Below are 21,280 nucleotides of genomic sequence, written 5' to 3'. Positions count from 1 at the left end.
GGAACCTTTAAATTCACGGTAGCGATTGCTATGCCCATCGCTGAGCCGCCACCTCCCTCCCCCAAAGGTGTGTGTGCGCACCCGCCACTGTCAAGACAGTTTGGTCTGGGTTTAAAATACAAAGCGAGGCTGAAAGATGGCCCAGAGCCCTTTCTCCTGCAGAGTCTTGTTTCCAGCACCCACATACCGCCTATCATTCCATGGGACGCTATGCCCGCTTCTGACCTTCAAGGTACATACCTTACATACCTGCCATTCTCTCACAAATACGTAAATAAAAAGTAATCTTTCCTGGTAGCACAGGCCTTCAATCCCAGCACTTGGGAAGCAGAAGCAGACGGATTTCAGTGAGTTGCAAGGTCAGTCTGCTCTACACAGTGGGTTTGAGACCAGCCACAGATAAATAATGAAAGATGAGGCTAGAAGACAGCTAGCCCATCAGTTAAGGTCACTTACTATTGCTCTTCATAACCCCCTGTAACTGTGGGGATTTTCTCCCGCATCCACACACTTTGGTTTGGTTGATTGGTTTGGTTTAGCTTTGGTTTTTTGAGACGGGGTGGGGGGTAGGGATGGGGGTGGTATGTGTGTGTGTGTGTCTGTCTGTCTGTATAGCCCTGGCTGTTCTGGAACTCCTCTATAGACCAGTCTGGCCTTGAACTCAGGAATCCACCTGCCTTCTGCTTCCTGAATGCTGGGATTAAAGGCGAGTGATGTCCTCCCCACTCCCCACCTCCAGCATATAATTTGTTTTAAGTGGGGGAGAAGGCTGAACAGTTAAGAGCCGGTGCTGGTGCTCCTTTTGCTACGGACCTGAGCACTGTTCTCAGCACCGAGCCTGCATGACTCTCAGCTGTGGACAGTGCCAGGTGGTCCCACACCCTCTTCTGGACTCCTCATCCCCTGTATTTGCATATGCACACACAGACATGTATACATATCCATGCGTATACATAATTAAAAATAAGTCTTAATTTTTAAAGCTGGTTTGGCACACGCCTTTAATCCCAGCACTCAGGAGCCAGAGGCAGGCAGATCTCTGAGTTTGAGGGAAGCCTGGATTTCAGAGTTCCAGGACAGCCAGGGCTACCCAGAGAAACCCTCAAAAAATAAAAATGATTTCAAGCTGCACATTGTCTAAGTTTGTTATCTTAGCACTCTGGAAGCAGAGACGATGGCTCACTGGCCAGTCTAGCTTCCTTAGATAGTAACAGACCAATAAGAGCCGTCTTACTGCTCTGGGGACAGACACAGTCTCAGAAGCAGCTCCTTGGGTGTCCTGGCCAGCCACCATGTTGGTCTCAGGAACAGACGCACAGCTCTGATCTCCAGTCACTGGTCTGGGGGCTCAGGTGTGGAGATGGAAGAAATCCAGAGATGAACCAGCCAAAGCCTTCACTCTTCCCTCAGATTGATTTTATTCCTCCACTTATAAACAAACACACGTTTGCATGGTTGGATATTAGAAAATTAAACCTTTAATTACATAAGCTGTTTTCAAGAATCACGTACAGAGATTTCCCAGAGACGCTGGAGTTGGCAGTCGGCCACCGCAGCAGATTGAGCCCACCATTTTAGCAAAGGCGCTGCTGTCCTCAGAGGTAGAACATGGGACCCGCGGTCGTGGCACATGGATGTCAGCTCTGCTGGCTAGTGGACTCACCCAGGGCCAGCCCAAGCAGTGCTTAGGCACGCAGCTCTGGGGAGCTGGTCCGGGCGTGCTGGCAGCTCTAGCCCTTCTATGTAGGAGAGGGACCTCTGTGAGGCCGGCTCATTTGCCTTCATTCCATTTCCCCATCCAGGAATCATTGTGTACACCCAACTCCCACAGTTCCGGTTTAGGTGAACAAGGGGCTCAGAGTTTGCAGGTGGCCTGTGCCACTTTGGAACTGGTTTTTCTGTTCAGGGCTTGACAGATGAAGTCCCCGGCTTCTAGGAGCTTCTGGAGGTTCACACCCTTGAAGAAGTAAGTTAGAGGATAAAGTAAGTCAGGGCATGCCCTCAGCACCCAGGCGAACAGACTAGACAGCTGTGACATTGAAAAGGGAAGTAAGCAGGCTCCTCCTGCAACAGTGGTGACCACTGTCTGAGGCTGTCTCCAGCTGGCACCAGCAGGCCATTCGTGGGACCTTATTGGTGTTGTCCTGTCTCCATGTTCAGGGTTCAGCACAGGGCTTACCCCGTAGGAACTGTGAGGATCATTTGTTTGCTTTTAGGTCTCTTTTTCCCTGTGCTGAGACTGTCCCCAGACAATGGCTAGGACTAGACAAGGGCTCTCCTTCTAGACCACTCCCTCACCCCAATTCCACTGTAACAGTGACTCCCATCTGCTGGTAACAAGGACCAAGCACGCTACATGGCTTCCTCTGATGCCATAGATTGGCCCAGGGTCTCACCATTGGCCTACGCTTCTGGCCATGCATTTTCTTAATCCTGTAACAGTGGTGGGCAAACTCACTGTTTTTGCCCAGGTTTAGAGAGATGAAATACTTGGAGGCCGAGCTGCCTGTGAGGAAGAGATCTGGGTTTTCAAGCATCAGATCTCAAAGCAGAGATTCAGTGTGACCTCTGTGCCACCACCAAGGTCCTACAGAGTCCGGTGGAGCCCTGTATGGCTAACTTCACAGTGTGACCTCATTTCCTAGAGAAAACTGTCCGTGAAGTGACTCACTGCAGGTCACAAAGCTGCCCCTCTTAGGGCCCCTTCCGTAGACACTCTCTGGGTGGCCTCCTAGAACTGAAGTGTGGCTGTCACTCTGGGTTCTTGGTTTCCTGCGCTCATGAACATATTCAACCAGACCAATGTCTCTTCTGCCACGTTGCTCTCTCAGCCCCTTGTCTACTGGTTATTAACACACACACACACTTCAGGCTGCTCTGTCAGGACCTCAAACCCCACGAGGGCTCATAGTCCCGGTCACCCGCTCTCAACTCTCCTAGATAAACTCTCAGAAATAGAAAGCTTCCACAATCCCTGCTTAACTCCGCCAACCCTAAGCAGGCCTCCTCCATCTGTCCTCAGGCTCCAGGCAAGCCTGGTTAGTTCGGGATGTCACCACCAGGCGGCAGGCTGGCTTACCGTGTGAATCCCTAAGCCAGTCAGCATGTAGACCAGGTCCTCGGTAGCCAAGTTTCCTGACGCCCCCTTTGCATAGGGACAGCCTCCGAGTCCTGCCACCGAGGAGTCCACAACGCTCACTCCCATCTGGAAACATAAAGACAGTGAACCGTGGCTCTTGCCAGGGCCTAGAGCCCATGGAGCTGCTCCTCACGAACCTCTGGCCTGATGACAGGAGGAATCCACTGAGGCCATGATGGAGCTTCTCTCCTCTGTCACACTGCTCCCTCTGCTAGAGGACCTTCCCCCTATCCCTGCATGGTTGGTTCCTGGCTCCATTTCCCCCTTTGGGGCTCTCCTCAGTGAGGCCCCTCCAGGCCACTAGTCTAGCTCCTCAGGTCCAGAGTGGTAGACACTAGGCACAGCTCATTTGAGGTGTTTTGTTTTGGGAGGGTGGAGAATTCTCAGAAGGATTTGTAAGGGCCAGCAAGATGGATCTGAGGGTGGGTAAAGGTGTGCTTGCCCCCAAACCCGACAACCTGAGTTTAATCCCCAGGCCTCACGTGGTAGAAGGAAAGAACCAAGCCCAAGTCTCAGTTACATTCTGTGGGAAGCCATCTGTGGCCTCACAGACATCCGCCTCAGGACTTTATCAACAAATACAGTGAAACTGCACCGCCTCGCGCCCTCTGGGAGAATGGGCACATGGCTTTCATTACCTGCAGGGCCACCAACGTGTTGGCCAGAGCTTGGCCATAGGTGTCATGGCAGTGGACAGCCAATGCGGCCACAGGCACTTCATGCAGGACAGCAGTCAGCATGTCTTTCATGAGTCCTGGCGTGCCTACGCCAATGGTGTCCCCAAGGGAGATCTCATAGCAGCCCATTGAGTACAACTTCTTGGCGACCTGGAAAAGTGAACAGATATTTAGAGGACCCCAGAGCCACCAGCATGTGGCACTGGGGCTCAGAAGCAGGGACTCGGCCCAGGCGGTTCACCTCCCCACCAGAGGTGTGGCGTTCCTGCTGGGCTCTAGCTCCCAACAATTCCAGAGGAAAGGACCAGCGTTATCCAGCGGCTGGGAGACTGCGCCCCAGAACCAGAGAGCCGCTCCAGCAGCCCCACCCACACCCCATTTCCTTGCTCCACTGTGCTGACTGGAACCAGGAGAAGCCCTTCCTCTGGAGGACCTGTGGCCTGTGGGTCTAAGATGCCAGGTTGATACTTAGGGAAGCAGAGGAACCATGAAACCTTTTGGAAGCTCACTGGCAATTGGCTGAGTCACTTGCAAAGCCTAAACTGCTGACGGCTCCCTGTGAATGGAAGTGATGACCATCCCGATAAATGACACAGTGGTGTACCACCCTCAACCTGCCATGTCCCTATCAGGTGACAGCGATGTCAGGCCCCTGGGACCACGTTCAAGTCTGCACTTTGCTGCTCACTGGCTACCTGCTTTGGCGGGGGTTGGGAGGGGACAACTTCTGTGAGCTTCGATTTCTGCTTCTCAAAAGTGGTGATGGGCCATGAGGGGGGCGGTGCACAGACCAGGGCACAGCAGCCTCTGAGCACACAGCAGCCTGGGGCCATTCCTCTGACTGAATGCCACATGGTACTGGGGAGAAACAGAAACTCACACACAGTTCCCATGGTTACTCGTCAAGAGGATGTGTGTGCTCTCTTACCTACTCCAAGGAAGCTGGGGGGTTCCTGGGGAACACCACACTGGAGATCATGCCTTAGCTGATGAGACTGGAAGCTGGACTGGGGCTTTCAGGTGGGGTAGAGAGACCTGCCAAGGAGGTGGCCTGTGGGGCGGGTGGGCTGTGCGCTCAGTCTATGAGTGTGTGTGTGTTCTGGAAAGGGGTGAGCTGCACCTGCGAGTGCAGATTGGCAAGGAAGTCAACCCTCACGAGCCCTGGCCCCACCGCACACACCTCAGCAACTTTAGCCGGGGAGACCTTCCCCTCGTAGGGACATCCGAGGGCACAGGAGACATACCTGTGGAAAAGGGGGAGGAACAGGTCAGTGCCCCAGCTCCTCTGCCAAGAGCACGGCTGGTGACCGTCTGACACACATCCCTGGTGAGCCCGCAGTAAACAAGAGGCTTAGCAGGAGGCCCAGTGCTGGGTGAAAGGTCAGCTCTGAGTGGGGAAAAAGCTCTTTGCCCTACTTCTGGGCAGAAGCAGAGAGAACCTGCAGGGAACGGCGGGTTAAGAGGCCACAGTTCCGGAGCAGGGTTGAAGGTGGCTGAGAATTCACAAGAGGAACAAGGAACTAGATTAGACCTGAGTGTCTGGACCTGTAGCCTCGTGTGCTGGGGGAGGTGGGCCAGCGTGAACACACAGGGTAGTACAGGAGTGGATGGGCTCGAGGGCCTGGTGCCTCGCCCACTCATTTACTCAGCTGACATGAGGAGGATGAGCCAGGCACTGGGCACGGAGCAACGAGGACCGTGAACGGGCCCCAGCCTCCAGGGGCTCGTTCAAGTCAGGAAGATGGTAAATACCACCACAGCCACATTAGAGGGGAGAAAATTCCAGAAAGAGATGAGCTGTGGAGGAAGCAGAGGCAGAGGCAGTGAGGGGCAAGGGTTAGCGCCCAGGCAGACCTCCCTGAGGGCACGCGAGTTGGAGTTCAGAGGGGAAGATCTTAGGAAGGCGTGTTTCAGTCAAGGCCAGAGCAAAAGGACAGACTATCTGAGGCATGGGGACAGTAGGGGGCAAGGAAGTATGCCATGAGACAGGAGGGGAACCCAGGGCTGACTGTGACAGTTTTGTGGGCTGTGCTGAGGACTCTGGGATGCAGAGTGGGCTCTCACCACCTGCTGGCACTGGGGACATCTTTTGTTACACTGAGGGTGGCAGCTCAAGCTTGTAATCCTAGCACTCGGGAGGTGGAGGCAGGAGGATTGCCAGCCTCAGTTAAAAAAATGAGTTCCTTGGGGTTGGGGATTTAGCTCAGTGGTAGAGCGCTTGCCTAGGAAGCGCAAGGCCCTGGGTTCGGTCCCCAGCTCCGAAAAAAAGAACCAAAAAAAAAAAAAAAAAAAAAATGAGTTCCTGGGCTGGAGAGATGGCTCAGAGGTTAAGAGCACCCGACTACTCTTCCAGAGGTCCTGAGTTCATTTCCCAGCAACCACATGGTGGCTCACAACCATCTGTAATGAGGTCTGATGCCCTCTTCTGGTGTGTTTGATGACAGCTACAGTGTACTTATAATAAATAAATAAATAAATCTTTAAAAAAAAAAAAAAGATTTCTCTCTGAGGGGTTGGGGATTTAGCTCAGCAGTAGAGCGCTTGCCTAGCAAGCGCAAGGCCCTGGGTTCGGTCCCCAGCTCCAAAAAAAAAATTCTCTCTGAACCTTTACAGGTTGTTATGAATGTTCTGGGGCAATTATATCTTATTAATTGGATCTGAGGTTATTGTGTTGTGTGGTCTTTCGTGTGGAGAACTGAGTTTGGGAGAGTGTGTGGTGGCAGAGGGGTTGCCACGGAGTTGGGATGTGTGTTTCAGGCAAGATATCTAGCATCGCAGTGCTGGACCTAGTGGGGATAAAAATAGCATTATATTTTTTATAATTTTACAGCAAAACAGCTGGATGTCAGTCAACAATTCACGTCTGAGAGAAACCCTGGCTAACCTGACCACGTGCGCTTGGAGAAAGGTTCCCAGGAGCAGAGCTGGGGGCACCCGGCAGGATCCTGAGGGGGAGAATCGGCTCCACTCTCCAAGGGCGCTGAGGAAGGAGTCGCACGAGGCCTGACTCACCCTCTCACAGAGATGCTGGCAGCCCTCGCGGCCTGCATGACCCCATCAAAGCGCTGGAAACTCTCCTCTATAGAGCAGTTCACATTCTTCCGGGTGAAGAGCTCGGACGCAGCCCCAAAGATGCTCACTTCCTTGGCACCTGCAGCTACCTGCCAAGACCCAGCAAATACCTTTAGCACTTTGCTCCTGGAGAAACTGGATCGTGGCAAAAAAACTTTCTTATTTAGTTTTTTTTTTTTTTTTTTTCCGGAGCTGGGGATCAAACCCAGGGCCTTGCGCCTGCTAGGCAAGCGCTCTACCGCTGAGCTAAATCCCCAACGCAAAAAAACTTTCTTTGCAGCAAGTTTTATGGTATGTGACTGTTATAGGGTGAACATATACACACATGCACGCTCACACACACACACACACACACACACACACACTCACACATACACACATACTTTAGGAAATATGTTGGGGCAGGCAAGATGGCTCAGCAGGTAAAAGTTATATGCTGACAAGCCTGATGACATGAGTTCAATTCCCTAGGACCCACGTGGTAGGAGAGAATCAAGTCACACAAGTAAATAAATTAAATAATAATGAGCAAATACACGGATGTCTCAGTCCCTAGTTCCCCAGAACATGTTACATACTTGTGGGGCAGGGTCACTGCAAATGTAACTGGATAAAGTGAGACCACACTGGAGCAGGGTAACCCTAACCCACAGCTGAGCTGTGGAAGGCCGCGTGCGGGTGTAGGCAGGCCCTGGGGTGAGGCACGTAAAAACCCAGCAATATTAAGACCAACCGTTCATCCCGAGCTACTACAGGATACGTGAGATGGGCTCTGGGGAGGCCTCAGACGCAGCCAACACTCCTCATCTCCAGAACGTGAGGCAGCAGAGCAAATCTGCGCTAGTTTGCGGTACCTTCTCAAGCAGCCCAGGAAATGCTTACGCCTCAATCAGAAAACAAAACTGCTGGGCTGGTGGTGACGCACGCCTCTAATCCCAACACCTAGGAGGCACAGGCAGGCGGATCTCTGTGAGTTCCAGGCCAGCCTGGTCTACAGAGGGAGTTCTAGGACAGCCAGGGCTACACAGAGAAACCCTGTCTGGAAAACACCACCAAAAAGAAAACAAAACAAAAACAGGGCTGGAGAGCAGCTCAGGGAGGGAGCATTTCCCTCGTGCATGAGGATCTCCATTTGATCCCTAGCTCCTGCAGATAAAAACCCATCAATCTCATGTCCTCGAGGGAAATCCACCACTGCCACTGTCAACCTGGCGGGGCGGAGGGGGGCAGGGCAGGAGTCACACTTGAAATAAATTCATGACAAATCACACCATCGGCCTCGCCAGACGCTATTTCAGAAATCACAAGAGTTTAGCCACCTCTGCAGAAGCGCCCATGCGGAGGGCTGTGACCTCTCCCTAAAGAAGAGGGCAGCATGGGCGGTAGAGACAGCTCAGCAGTTAGGGGCACTCTCTGTTCTGGCACAGGATCTGGGTTTGCTCTCCAGCATACACATGGCTGCTAACTACAGTCTGCAATTCCAGTTCCAAGGCTGTCGCCCTCTTGTGGTCTCTGCAGATACTGCATGCACACGTGGCGTAAAACACTACATAGTATACTTATAGTAAAAACTTAAAAAAAAAAAAGGGGGGGGGGGAGTGGGCGATCCCAGGCCTTAGTGGTTTTAGCAGGCCCGTGTCTCTTAGCTCTTACTAAGCACTGATTATGGGAGCATCGACTCAGTGGTAAGTGATATTGTCATTCCTCGTTCATAGGCAGAATGAGTGAGGTTAAGGAATTCATCCAGACAACAGAGCAATGAGTGACAGGGCTGGATTTCCCGCCGTTTCCCCACCCCCCAGCCCCAGTCTGATGCTACTCCTCTGCACCCGAGGTGAGCTATTCAGAGGGACATTGCAGGGCAAGGCAAGGACTGATAACCATCAGTCTCCCTCAAGGGGTCTCACAAGTCAACCTCTTACCGCTTCCTCAAAGCCTTTCATGTTTGGTGTCAGGACCGGGTAGTTGATGCCGGGAAACTTCTGAATGCCCTTCAAGACGTCAGAGTGGTCAGCCATCTGGGAGCCAAAGAAGTCAAGGGCTCAGTGGTAGAAAAAAACCTCCTCACCACTTAATCTGTTGTCACCAATACTTTCCTTATCTGTCTGACCAGGGAGAGGTCGGGAGGCAGCCTGGACAGCGTGATCTTGGCAGCTCCTGTGGGAGTACTGCCGACTCTCAGATTCCTGGAGTCACAATCGGCAGTGGCCACTTACCAAGAACCTTCTCGTGTGGGGTCCTGGGCAACACTCCTTCTGCATTGTCTGGTGCTATCCTGGAATGCTTGCCCCTAACTATGAAGCAGCAATTCTCACTCTCCCTTTACAAACACAGAGGCTGCAGATTATGGGGGTCCTATAGTCTTGGAGCTAGGGGAGACTGCAGAGGCCACCTCTGACTGCAGAGGGCAAAGGCCTTACTTAGCAAGGGCTCCAGTAAGCCAGGGCAGAGCCCAGACTGGATCAGAGCACCTGGCTCCCAGGTGGAGTTCTTCTCATGCTGCACAGTGCTGAGATTCACCTGAGACCCCTCAAGCCAGGGACCTGGAAACCTAAGTCCAGAAGTAGTGGCTACAAGAGCAAACGGGGGGACTTCCCTCCCTCCTGCCTGGGACAGGCTTCTCTGGAGGCTGGGCTCACCTGCGGCACCCACTTGGGAGAGACAAAGCTGGTGGCCTCGATGACCGGGAGCCCTGCTTCGGATAGCATGTCTATCAGTTTGATTTTCACTGGCGTCGGCACGATACTCTGAGGTGGGTAGAAACCCAGGAAAGAAAGTCAGCAACAGCGGTAAGGAAGGCTGGCCTCAGCCGCGAGCCAACACCTCAGCCCAAGCCTTGGCTCAGACACTGAGCTCACACACGATCTCCAGGTTCTGCCACCCGTGTCTCCTGGCACAGATGGCTGCTCACCTGAGGTGATCCTGTTTACGTGGGAACACCCCTTCCTCCTATGTAGACTCTTCCGTGGTTCAGTGTCTTAGTCTATGGCCCCATCATAGACTGAGAGCAGTGTGCCTTGGCTGGAGTGGGCGCAGAAGAATCACCACGGCTCTCTGGGTGCTGAAGAATAGAGCCCCAAATGTCGCTCCCTCCCCCTTTCTCTCTCCTCAGCTTCTTTTCATTCCTTCCCCACATCTGGTCACTCACCAGAGCCTCTGAGTTCCTCTCTAACCTCCCCAAAGTTCCCAGATGTACCAGGGCATGGCTTCCTTCTGTCAACTCATCCTGTATTGGAACCTTCCTGAACCGCAGGCTCCACTGCCTGACTTTCCTGCCTAAAAGCCTTCCATGAGGGGCTGGAGCTGTTTTTCCAGAGATCCTCAAAAGGGATTCTCAGTTCCCAGTACTCATGCTGGGCAACTCACAAATGCCCATTGACTCCAACAGCTCCAGGGGACCCGATGCCCCCTACTGGCCTCTGTGGGCACTGCATGCATGTGGCGGATATATACAGGAAACACACACACACACACACACACACACACACACACACACACACACACACACACATAAAAATAAACCTTGGGGTTGGGGATTTAGTTCAGTGTTACAGCGCTTGCCTAGCAAGCACAAGGCCCTGGGTTCGGTCCCCAGCTCCGAAAAATAGAAAAGAAAAAAAAAAAAACCTTAAGGCATGTGGTGGTGGCACATGCCTTTAATCCCAGCACTCAGAAGGGGCAGGGGCAAAGTGGCTGTCTGTGAATTCAAGGCTAGCCTGGTCTACAGAGCAAGTTCTACAGAGAGAAACCCTGTCTCAAAACAACAACACTAATTAATAATATTAATATTACTACTAATAATAATGCCTTTCATGATTCCTTGGTGCCAGCCAGTTGGATTTTCTACGAGTCTTAATGATCCCAGGTCCTCTTCATGAGGCCTTCCCATCATTCTCCCTGGGACTGGAGTTATAGACAGTTGTAAGTCACCATATAGACATTGGGAATTAAACTCTGGTCCTCTGAGCAGGAAGCGCTCTTAACCACTGAGTCATGTCTCCAGCCTCATCGATAGCTGCATTCAAGTGCTCCAAAGCCACCTGTATCACTGCCGTATTAGTGCTGTATGAACCACGTCAAAGTCCTCCTTGGCCACGTGCGTCCTGTGCCCACAGGTTCACTTTTTTTTTTTTTTTTTTTTTTTTTGGATCTTTTTTTCGGAGCTGGGGACCGAACCCAGAGCCTTGCGCTTCCTAGGCAAGCGCTCTACCACTGAGCTAAATCCCCAACCCCTCAGGTTCTCTTTTTTGAATGAAAGTCTTATATGTCTTTCTAAGTAAATGCTTACACATATACATAGGCTTTTTGTTCTTCTTCTACACAGGAGTAAAATTGAACATGTGTTCTGTTTTACGGTCTTGAGCCACTTCATACACTTATGATTATTAGATTGTTACAAGATTATATAATGTTAACATCTGTATAATATTCCAGGTTATCAAAGTCCATGATGTATGTGACCCAACTTCCCTAGAATGCTCAAAACAGAGGCACGGATCATCCTTTCTGGGCCGACTTCCCTCTTTACCTTTTCATTCTGCAGACCATCTCGGGGGCCGACTTCCACGATCTTCACCCGCTTCGGCAAGGTGCCCATGGAGGAGGTGCTCGCCTTTGGTTTAAATGAGGAAACACAAGTGTCAGCATTTAGCATTGGATACACGGAGAGTAGGGTCTTCTTCGCTACCATGAGCAGCCATATTTCTCCCTACTTAACTCTAGGGAGTTAACACATCTAGGCTCTTTCAAGATTAGGATAAAAAAGCAAACTGCTTTGGGCAGGAATAAGCAAGGAAGCCGTGCTCCCAGACGGGTCCTCCCCTGGTTCAGACCCTCCTCCCTTGCCCATTTGGCTCCGTTTGTATGTCTGTCATTAAGCAGTTCCCAAACTCCACCCCATCCACTCATTCACTTGATCCCAACCTACCTATCTCAGAAAAAGGTATCCGGCCCACACCGCTGCTCGGCTGGAATCTGACTCACCCCTTCCTTCCCCTGGTCACCCTGCCTTAGAGGCTCTGCAGAGTTTAGCTCTGGCTGACCTCAGCACTCACCCCTACTGTTCCACCCCTTTCCACCCTCTGCCCAGGCTTATTGTGTATGGTCCAGTCCAGCAGGGCTGCCTGCTGCCTGGAATGCTCAACTTTCCTCAGACCCCTCCATCGTCCATTCAGAGAGCCTTCCTCCGACTAGCCTCGGAAGAGCTAAGACCCACCTTCATGGGTACTCTGTATTTCGCAAGACTACAATTCTCTCCTTCACTATAAACTCTCCGCCCCATCTCATTCTGACTGGCACCGTGCCTGGCAATGTGCTCAGTCCCATTACAGGAACAGCAAATAATGCCTAAAGGGCACAGCTGTGCAGAGGACAGCAGTCACTGAGACCCAGGGGAAGCGAGCCCCAGATCCAGCATCGGTGACAGGGGATGCGGAGAAAGACTTTGCTACGTTAAGGTTTGTCTAAAGCCTGATTCGAGGAGAACGGCTCGCAGGTGGGACAGTGGGTCTGAGATGACACCCCCAGAGGCTGAAGAAATCTTCCGCCAATTTTTCAAGTCTTTAGAGTCTACTATTGAGCCTGTCTCAGATCTTCCCCGACTACCTAAAGAAACTTGCTTACTCACTTATTTATTTCCTATATGGGTATTCTGCCTACAGGTCACACCACATGTGTGCAGTGCCCTCGGAAGTCAGAAGAGAACAGCATATCCCTTAAGACTGGAGTTACCGATGGTTGCGAGCCACCAGGTAGGTTGTAGGAATCAAGACCGGGCCCTCTGGAAGAGCAGTAATCACTTTAAACCAGGGAGCCATCTCTCCAGCCCTTCCCCCACCCCCAAGTAAACGTAGCAACGGGACAAAGAGAAAGGTGTAGTGGATACCTAGTTCTCCAGGCCCGCGAAGGCCTTGAGGAAATCGGCCGGGGATTGTCAACACACATGAAGTGGCTTTGGTTTTACCTGGGACATTTTTCTGACAAACCGAGGGGACAAGGCCCTGAATGAGAAGAAGTCATCAGGGGGCCGGAGAGATGGCTCAGTGGTTAAGAACACTGGCTGCTCTTCCAAAGGACCTGAGTTCAAATCCCAGCCCCACATGGTGGCTCACAACTATCTGTAATGAGATCCGATGCCCTCTTCTGGTGTGTCTGAAGACAGCTATAGTGTACTCATATATAATAAATAAATAAAATATTTTAAAAAAATCCCAGGGATTGAAGCAATGGCTCCACAATTAAGAGTGCATACTGTGGGGGTTGGGGATTTAGCTCAGTGGTAGAGCGCTTGCCTAGGAAGCGCAAGGCCCTGGGTTCGGTCCCCAGCTCCGAAAAAAAAAAGAACCAAAAAAAAAAAAAAAAAAAAGTGCATACTGTGAGGCTGGGGAGATGGCTCAGGGGTTAAGAGCACTGACTGCTCTTCCAGAGGTCCTGAGTTCAAACCCCAGGATGGCTCACAGCCATCTGTAAAGATTTATATATAATAAAAATTTCTTTTTAAAAGTGTGTCCTGCTCCTATAGAGGATCTGAGTCGGGTTCTCAGACCCAAGTTAGACTGCTCATGTGGTGGTGCACACCTTTAATCGAACTTGGGAGGCAGAGGCAGGTGGGTCTCTGTGAGTTCAAGGCCAGCCTGGTCTACCACAGGGCTTGTTACACTGAGAAACCCTGCCTTGAAAAATCAAAACAAACCAAAACCAAACAAAGCAAATAAAGCGACAGCTTGGACGAGTGCCATAAACTCATGGGGGATCATTTTATTACACTCAGTTTGTAAAAGAAAAAAAAAATCAGCTAGCTGGGCATGGTGGTCCATGCCGGGAATCCCAGAGTCAGAGACAAGCTGATCTCTGAGTTTGAAGCCAGTCTGTCTGGTCTATGTAGTGAGTTCCAAAGTTACATAGAAAGAAACTCTGTCTTAAATAAACAAACAAACAAACAAACGTTATTATTATTCACAATGTTACTTAATTCTAACTCTCTCTCTCTCTAGCCCTGGCTGGCCTCGAACTCAGAGATCCACCTGCCTCTGTCTCCTAAGTGCTAGGATTGAGGGCGCTGGCCCACTGGCCGGTGCACACCAAGATTTTTGAAATGTTCAATTTCCTTACTTTTCTTAAAGATTTATTTATATATTTGTATGACTGCACTGTCAGTGTCTTCAGACACCAGAAGAGGGCATCAGATCCCACTACAGATGGTTGTGAGCCACCATGTGGTTGCTGGGATTTGAGCTTAGGACCTCTGGGAGGGCAATCAGTGCTCTTAATCGCTCTCCAGCTTTTCCTTAATTTCTTAAGTTAGAACTTGCCTTTTCATTTGATCTCTAAGCAATTGGATGAAGTGGGTAGACTAAAGATACAGAAGTGGCTTTCTGAGAGATATCCACGAGCTGTAGAGAAAGTGGTTTTTCTAAGTACCGATACAATGCCTAAACTCCCCAACAGAAAATCATAACAGCGCCATCACTGAGCCGAGGGTGTAGCAGTGACCCTGGAGCTGATCGCACCTATGTCCAACTCACCAAATCACCCTGAGACAAGACTATCCATTTTTTTTTTTTTTGGTTCTTTTTTTCGGAGCTGGGGACCGAACCCAGTGCCTTGCGCTTCCTAGGTAAGCGCTCTACCACTGAGCTAAATCCTCAGCCCCAAGACTATCCATTTTATATATAAGCAAGCTAAGTAAACACCTCTGTCCCTCAGTCTAGAAAGTGGCACGATCAGCCGGACACCAGCTTGCGCCTGCACAGTTCTTTGGCCCCTTCCCTTAAATAACTACGCATGGGACAGGACAGAACTCCAGGATCAAACAGACCCAAAGGACAGTTCTGAGGGAATCCCTGCCCGACCCACGCGATCCGAGTTCTCCCTAGGCGTCCATAAAAGTAACGAGAGCTGAGGAAATTGGCAGACAGGGATGTTTGTGCTTTTCCCCCACACAGAACAGTTCTCACTAATGAAGGGCTGAAGAGATCCGAAGCTCGATTAGAAGTCATGGTCACCGTAAGGGGAGTTAGGACGCCCAGGATGGTGTCCCAGATCTCCACAGGCGTGTCGGTTCACATCCTCCTGCCTCAGTTTCCCCGTTTCTAGCAAGGGATAGGAGCCAGATTGGCTGGGTCCGGAACTCTCAAACCCTCCCGGCAACAGCCACTGGAGCTACCCCGCTTCGCCCGCCACAGCAGCCGACGAGGCCCGCCCGACCCCGCGACTGTCACCCGCCTGGGGCACTTACAGCCCGGAGGGACGCCAAGCCCACCAGCCTCTGTGGGAAAGCCTTCCTCACTGTCGCCATCTTCGCCCGGAGTCTCGGGTGGCCGCCCCTGGGTACCACGTGACCGCCGACACCTATGTGGGCGGGGCCCGGGCCTGGGGCGGGGCTTCGCTCCTGACGTAAGGCTTCCAGTTTGGTTCCACCCACCCCAGCCTGTTTGTTTTCCTTTCCTACTCCACTCAACACAGTTCAACCCTCAGATCATGCCCACACCATGGTTTTCTGAGCACGTGTCCCACGAAGAGCCATGATTATTTGACAGCCTATGTGCAGATCACGAGATCTTGATCTACCTGCTTCCCCTATACCCGGTTCCCAGTCTAGGTTCATTTATCTGCCTTCTGAAAGGCATAATGTTTCCAGGCGGTGTTGCTGGGGCTGAAGATGATTGAGAAGCTGATGGACCAAGCTGAAGGCTCCTTTAGTCTTGAGGGCACAGGGAAGGCAAGAAGGCCTAGGTTAGCGAAGGGCTGCTATAACCATAGGGTAGGTGCTCTCCCTGGTGCTGGCCATTAGGGAATCATGGTGTCCCTGTGCATTTTGTCTTACTTTCTTCTTCCGTCCTCAGCCTCGAGGTGGGAAATAGTCTTCAAACGCCTAACATGGATCATGTAGAATGGCGTCGATCCTGCCCCCAAAGGTTAAGGTCACAAAGTAAAATATAAAGGTTCAATGTGAAAGCAGAGGGACTTTCCTTTCTTAGACAAGGTCTCACTGTGTAGTCCCGCCTGCCCTGGAACTCTCCATGTAGTCCTCAAACTCATAGAGATCTGCCTGCCTCTCTCTTTTGCCTCCTAAGTGCTGGGGCTAAAGATGTGGGTCACCATGCCCAACCAAATTTTAAATTATTACTAATGTATTTACTTCAGGTGTATGGCTGTTTTGCCTACATGCATGTCTATACCCCACCTGTGTGCCTGGTACCGGCAGAGGCCATGAGAGTGAAGCAAGAAAAACTTATTTGCGGGGTTGGGGATTTAGCTCAGTGGTAGAGCGCTTGCCTAGCAAGTGCAAGGCCCTGGGTTCGGTCCCCAGCTCCGGAAAAAAAAAAAACAAAAACCTTATTTGCTAAATCCTGACCTGACCGTGGGCTAACACTGAGGTCAGCCTGACCCTCAGGCACATAGGGTACTTACCGGAACTTTTGCTAACTTGCTTTTGTAATCATAGCTTTCTTTCTTTCTTTTTGGGGGGGTGGGGTGGGGTTGGTTTTCAAGGCAGAGTTTCTCTGTGTAGACCTGGCTGTCCTGAAACTCACTCTGTAGACCAGGCTGGCCTCAAACTCAGAGATTCACCTGCCTCTGCCTCTGCCTTCCAAATGCTGGGGTAAAAGTGTGCACCGCCATCACCCACTCCCTATTCTTCCTGAAGGTTCATATCCTGTCATGCTTGCTAACAGCCATCACAGCTACATTAGTGAGATGTACCAAACTGGTGCTTTTCCCCTTTATAAGCCCCCTGCTCATAGTGTAAGCATGCAATATCAGCACTTTGGAGGTAAATGCAGGAAGATTAGGGGTTCGAGGCGAGCCTCAGCTACCTGGTGAGTTAGAGGACAGCCTGAACTACACGAGACTCTTTTGGTTTTGTTTTAATTGGAGCTGGGTTTGGTGGCACATATCTTTAATCCCAGCACTCTGGAGGCAGAATCACAGACCTGGTGGGTCTCTGTGAGTTCCAGGGCATCCAGGGCTACAAAGAAAGACCCTGTCACCAAAAAAAAAAAAAAAAAAAAAAAGGCTCAAAAATAGAACGAGGTCAGTGAGATGGCTCAGTGGGTAAGGCACTTGGTGCACAAGTCTGAGGCCACCGTTTAACACCTGAGCCCTGTCCTCACTTCCACGTGATTCCTGGCCTGCCTGGGCCTGCAGGCACACACTCGCACACACTGGAACTTAAGGCATTCTTAGGACTGAGATGATATTGAAAAGCCACCATAACAAAACCTAACTACATTGGAAAGGAAGCCAAGGGACCTGGGATGGCGGCCTGCACCTGCAATCCCACTGTAAGAAAGCAGCCACGTAAGAAAGCTTGAGACATGGCTCAGTGGTTAAGAGCACTGGCTGCTCTTCCAGAGGTCCTGAGTTCAATTCCCAGCAAGCACATGGTGGCTCACAACCATCTGTAATGGGATCTGATGCCCTCTTCTGGTGTGTCCGAAGATAGCTACAGTGTAAGGCACATAAAATAAATCTTAAAAAAGAAGAAGAAAGCGCAAGGCCCTGGGTTCGGTCCCCAGCTCCGAAAAAAAGAACCAAAAAAAAAAAAAAAAAAAAAAAAAAAAGAAGAAGAAGAAGAAGAAGAAAGGGGGTTGGGGATTTAGCTCAGTGGTAGAGCGCTTGCCTAGCAAGCTCGAGGCCATGGGTTCGGTCCCAGCTCCTAAAAAAAGAAGAAGAAAAAAGAAGAAGAAGAAGAAAGAAAGCAGTCACCTCTAGGTGGAGTCAGGCCCTTGCCTCCTCCCCTAAGGGTTTAGCAACAGCATCTGGCTAGGGGACAGTCCTGGGAGGTTTACCTAAGAAGATGTAGTTTTCCTTCCCAGAGTTCCCACCTCCTAATGCAGTCCCCACTGGCCTTATAAGCCACCATGAAGCTCCACTGGATCTCGTCTAAGCCCCTGAGTCAGTCGGGAGGTGTAGTCGGCTCCCACAGACTCTTCCTCCTCCTCTTTTTTTGGCAAAACCATTTCTTTGCTCTCAGATGCTGGTTCACAGCCTAAGCTGCAGTAAGGCTCCCAAATTAACAGTTCAGGTTTCCTTGTTCTTTTTTCTTGGGCTCGGGTCTCCAACCTGTGGCTGCCTCCAGGCAGGTGACCTCCTGCTTTATCTCTCGGAGGGTGCTATCCGCTCATCTCCATCCTCCTCCTTCCTTCCTGTGAGCTGTGAGGTGTACAGCTCACCGGCCCTGGGTTTCTCCTTTCAAACTACTCTATTGCTCTGAGTTTCAGTTTGAGTCAGTTCTTTGTCCCTGGAATTCTGTTTGTGCTTGTTCTTAAATTTTTAAAAAAATTTTTTTAATATTATTTATTTAATGTATGTAAGTACACTGTTGCTCTCTTCACACACACCAGAGGAGGACATCAGATCTCATTACAGATGGTTGTGAGCCACCATGTGGTTGCTGGGAATTGAACTCAGGACCTCTGGAAGAGTAGTCGGTGCTCTTAACCACTGAGCCATCTCCCCAGCCCAAATTTTTTTTTTTTTTTTTGGTTCTTTTTTTCGGAGCTGGGGACCGAACCCAGGGCCTTGCGCTTCCTAGGCAAGTGCTCTACCACTGAGCTAAATCCCCAACCCCCAAATTTTTTTTATTAATGCAACTGAGAACCCCAAGAAGGGGCCCTTGACTTTCCCAGTATCATATGAGGCTCCACTGGGACTTCCGAAGATCCCTGGTAACACTTCTCTTCTGCCTTTTAATTCTTTAACTAGCAGAGAAAATGAATTCGTTCCTGCGCCTCCAAACCACATCACTTGTGAAGCTGAGGCAGGAAGATCCAAGAGTTTGAGGCCAGCCTGGGCTACACAAAGACCTAAGCTATGGAGTGAGATCCTGCCTCAAAAAGGCAACTAAAAAAAAGTAATGATTCTCTCTCTCTCTCTCTCTCTCTCTCTCTCTCTCTCTCTCTCTCTCTCTCTCCCTGTCCTCCTTCCTTTCTTAGGTTAAAAAACAAATGACCAGTCTAACAACAAGAAAACAAAACACTGTGACAAGGTAACCCAGGGAGAAAGGGCTTATTCCAGCTCTCGGTTGTAGTTCTCATGGAGGGATGTCAGGGTAGGAACTCAAGTCAGAGGCCATGGAGAATCACTGCTTATTTATTCCCAGAGGGTCACTCAGCTATTGTTGTAAAAGTATAAAAAACAAAAAGCTTTTACCCCCCATGAGGTCTGTCACCGCAGTGCCCCAAGATATCTGCTGGATATCTTGCCAGAAGCACACATTCCAATTCCGTGGCGGCCCAGATGAGACTGGAACGGAAAGAGGAGAGAAGACTGGGGGAGAGTAGCCGGTAGACAACATGGCAGGGGATGTTAAGATTCCACTCTGTGAGGGGTTGGGGATTTAGCTCAGTGGTAGAGCGCTTACCTAGGAAGCACAAGGCCCTGGGTTTGGTCCCCAGCTCCGAAAAAAAGAACCAAAAAAAAAAAAAAAAAAAAAAAAGATTCCGCTCTGTGAGGGGTTGGGGATTTAGCTCAGTGGTAGAGCGCTTGCCTAGCAAACGCAAGGCCCTGGGTTTGGTCCCCAGCTCCGAAAAAAAAAAAAAGAAAAAGAAAAAAAAAAGATATCTAGTAGATATCTTGGGGCACGGCGGTGCCGGACCTAGAGCAGGTGAAAGACAGGTTTTTATTTATTTATTTATTTATTTATTTATTTATTTATTTATTTATTTTTTGATTCTTTTTTTCGGAGCTGGGGACCGAACCCAGGGCCTTGTGCTTCCTAGGTAAGCGCTCTACCACTGAGCTAAATCCCCAGCCCCCTTTTTTTATATTTTTACAACAATATTCAGCTTCCTTTCTTTTCTCCTCCTCTTCCTTATTGTTTGTTTTTTCAAGACAGTCTCTCTGTGTAGCCCTGGCTGGCCTTGAACTCAGAGTTCTACCCGTCTCTGGCTCACGGGTGCCATCACTGCTTGGCTCAGCTCGCTTCCTTACCCATCCTAGGGTCACCCACCCGGGGTGACACTACTCATCATGGCTGGCCCCTCACAGCGACCACTAAGAAAATGCTCCACAGGCTTGCCTAACGACCAGTCTAGTGGGGCACTTTCTCAATTGAGGCTCTCTTGCCAAATTGTCAATTGACATAGAGCCAGCCAGCACACCAAGCATGTCGTCGATATACTCTCGTCTCTCGCCCTAATCTTTTTTTTTTTAAGGATTTATTTATATACTTTATGTATGTGAATACCCTGTCCATATCTTCAGACACATCAGAAGAGGGCATCAGATCTCATTACAGATGGTTGTGAGCCACCATGTGGTTGCTGGGATTTGAACTCAGGACCTCTGGAGGAGCAGTCAGTGCTCTTAACCACTGAGCCATCTCTCCAGTTCCCTCACCCTAATCTTTTAAACAGTTGCTTTGTGACTCATGTTCTCAAATGAGGCCACGATCTTTTCCTTTTGAACAATGACCTCATGCTGTATGTTTCTCCTTCAAGTTACATTTGTCATGGTTTTTATCAGGGCGACAAGGAACTAATATGATGTCTTTATGCTTGGGCTTATGATTCCTGTTAGGCCACCTTCATAACCACCCCGGGACATATGTGGTCCCCCTGGACTATGGAGTGGACATGTCTGAGAGCAATTCAAATGTCCATCAAATGATACATGTTATGTCCATGAACACTGTTCAGCCATAAAGAGGACGGTACTGGGATGTGTCGCAAGGTAAATGAACCTGCTGAGTGTTAGACAAACACAAGGAGCTCATGCTGTTTGACCCCAGTGACATGAGACCTAGAACAGGACACATTATGGACACAGAAGGACAATGACTACCTAGAGCAGTGGTTCTCACAGTGTGTGTTTGGAACATGGGTTCTCAACCTGTGGGTCGCGACCCCTTTGCTGGTTGATTGACTTTTTCACAGGGGTCGCCTAAGACCATTGGAAAACACAGATCTTCACATTATGATTCACAACTGTAGCAAAGTTAGTTATGAGATGAAGTGATTTTATGGTTGGGGGAGTCACCACACCATGAGGGACTGTATGAAAGGGCTGCAGCATTAGGAAGGTTGGGAACCAACCTAGAGGTAGGAGGGTGCTGGAGAGAGAGAACTTCCAACGGCCATTGTTTCTTACGGGGATGGTGAGATTGGTCTAACTATTGTAGTGGTGGTTGGATAACCTGTGAATATACTAAAAACCGTGGAACTGTAAGTGGGTTTTGATTTTTATTTTTCCTTTTGGTCTTCTGAGACAGGGTTTGTCTGTGTAGCCCTGGCTGTCCTGGAATTCACTCTGTAGACCACGCTAGCCTTGAACTCAGAGAGATCCACCTGCCTCTGCCTCTGAGTGCTGGGACCAAAGGCATGTGTCACCGCACTATTTTTTTTAGTGATATATTTTTATTTTGTCGATGGGTGTTTTACCAGCATTTACG

The 21,280-nt window shown here is 50.2% G+C and overlaps 1 protein-coding gene across 3 annotated transcripts; it reads right to left on the bottom strand.

Annotated features, from left to right (window-relative positions):
• Window positions 1-1,455: 1,455 nt before the first annotated feature.
• On the bottom strand, window positions 1,456-15,270 carry Hmgcl (3-hydroxy-3-methylglutaryl-CoA lyase). 3 transcript variants are annotated; one of them, NM_024386.2, is made up of 9 exons: window positions 15,125-15,200; window positions 11,417-11,500; window positions 9,528-9,635; window positions 8,811-8,906; window positions 6,829-6,977; window positions 4,997-5,060; window positions 3,778-3,966; window positions 3,080-3,205; window positions 1,459-1,957 (listed from the first exon to the last, which is right to left on the bottom strand). In NM_024386.2, exons 1-9 carry the CDS (start codon window positions 15,182-15,184, stop codon window positions 1,856-1,858), a joined length of 978 nt encoding a protein of 325 aa, NP_077362.1. In that variant the 5' UTR covers window positions 15,185-15,200; the 3' UTR covers window positions 1,459-1,855. The 3 variants fall into 3 exon arrangements, with proteins under 3 accessions (XP_038966760.1, XP_063144533.1, NP_077362.1); XM_039110832.2 differs by lacking the exons at window positions 8,811-8,906; window positions 9,528-9,635 and having other exon boundaries at window positions 1,456-1,957; window positions 15,125-15,270; XM_063288463.1 differs by lacking the exons at window positions 4,997-5,060; window positions 6,829-6,977; window positions 8,811-8,906; ... (1 more) ...; window positions 11,417-11,500; window positions 15,125-15,200 and adding an exon at window positions 4,512-4,882 and having other exon boundaries at window positions 1,456-1,957.
• Between the last annotated feature and the right edge of the window lie 6,010 nt (window positions 15,271-21,280).

The sequence above is a fragment of the Rattus norvegicus genome, chromosome 5 (genome assembly GCF_036323735.1).
Source record: "Rattus norvegicus strain BN/NHsdMcwi chromosome 5, GRCr8, whole genome shotgun sequence".
NCBI classification, from domain to species: domain Eukaryota; kingdom Metazoa; phylum Chordata; class Mammalia; order Rodentia; family Muridae; genus Rattus; species Rattus norvegicus.
The sequence above is the reverse complement of the archived record's forward strand: the minus strand, read 5'-3'. Positions and strand labels throughout refer to the sequence as shown.

What these genes read in the sequence shown, in the direction of transcription:
- Hmgcl (NM_024386.2), bottom strand. Translation starts at nt 15,184, where the DNA reads ATGGCGACAGTGAGGAAGGCTTTCCCACAGAGGCTGGTGGGCTTGGCG. An exon ending in CCCCGGCTAAAGTTGCTGAG is followed by an intron (nt 3,967 to 4,996) that starts GTGTGTGCGGTG and finishes TCACTTTTCCAG; the next exon opens with GTCGCCAAGAAGTTGTACTC. An exon ending in ACACGTTGGTGGCCCTGCAG is followed by an intron (nt 3,206 to 3,777) that starts GTAATGAAAGCC and finishes TTATGTTTCCAG; the next exon opens with ATGGGAGTGAGCGTTGTGGA.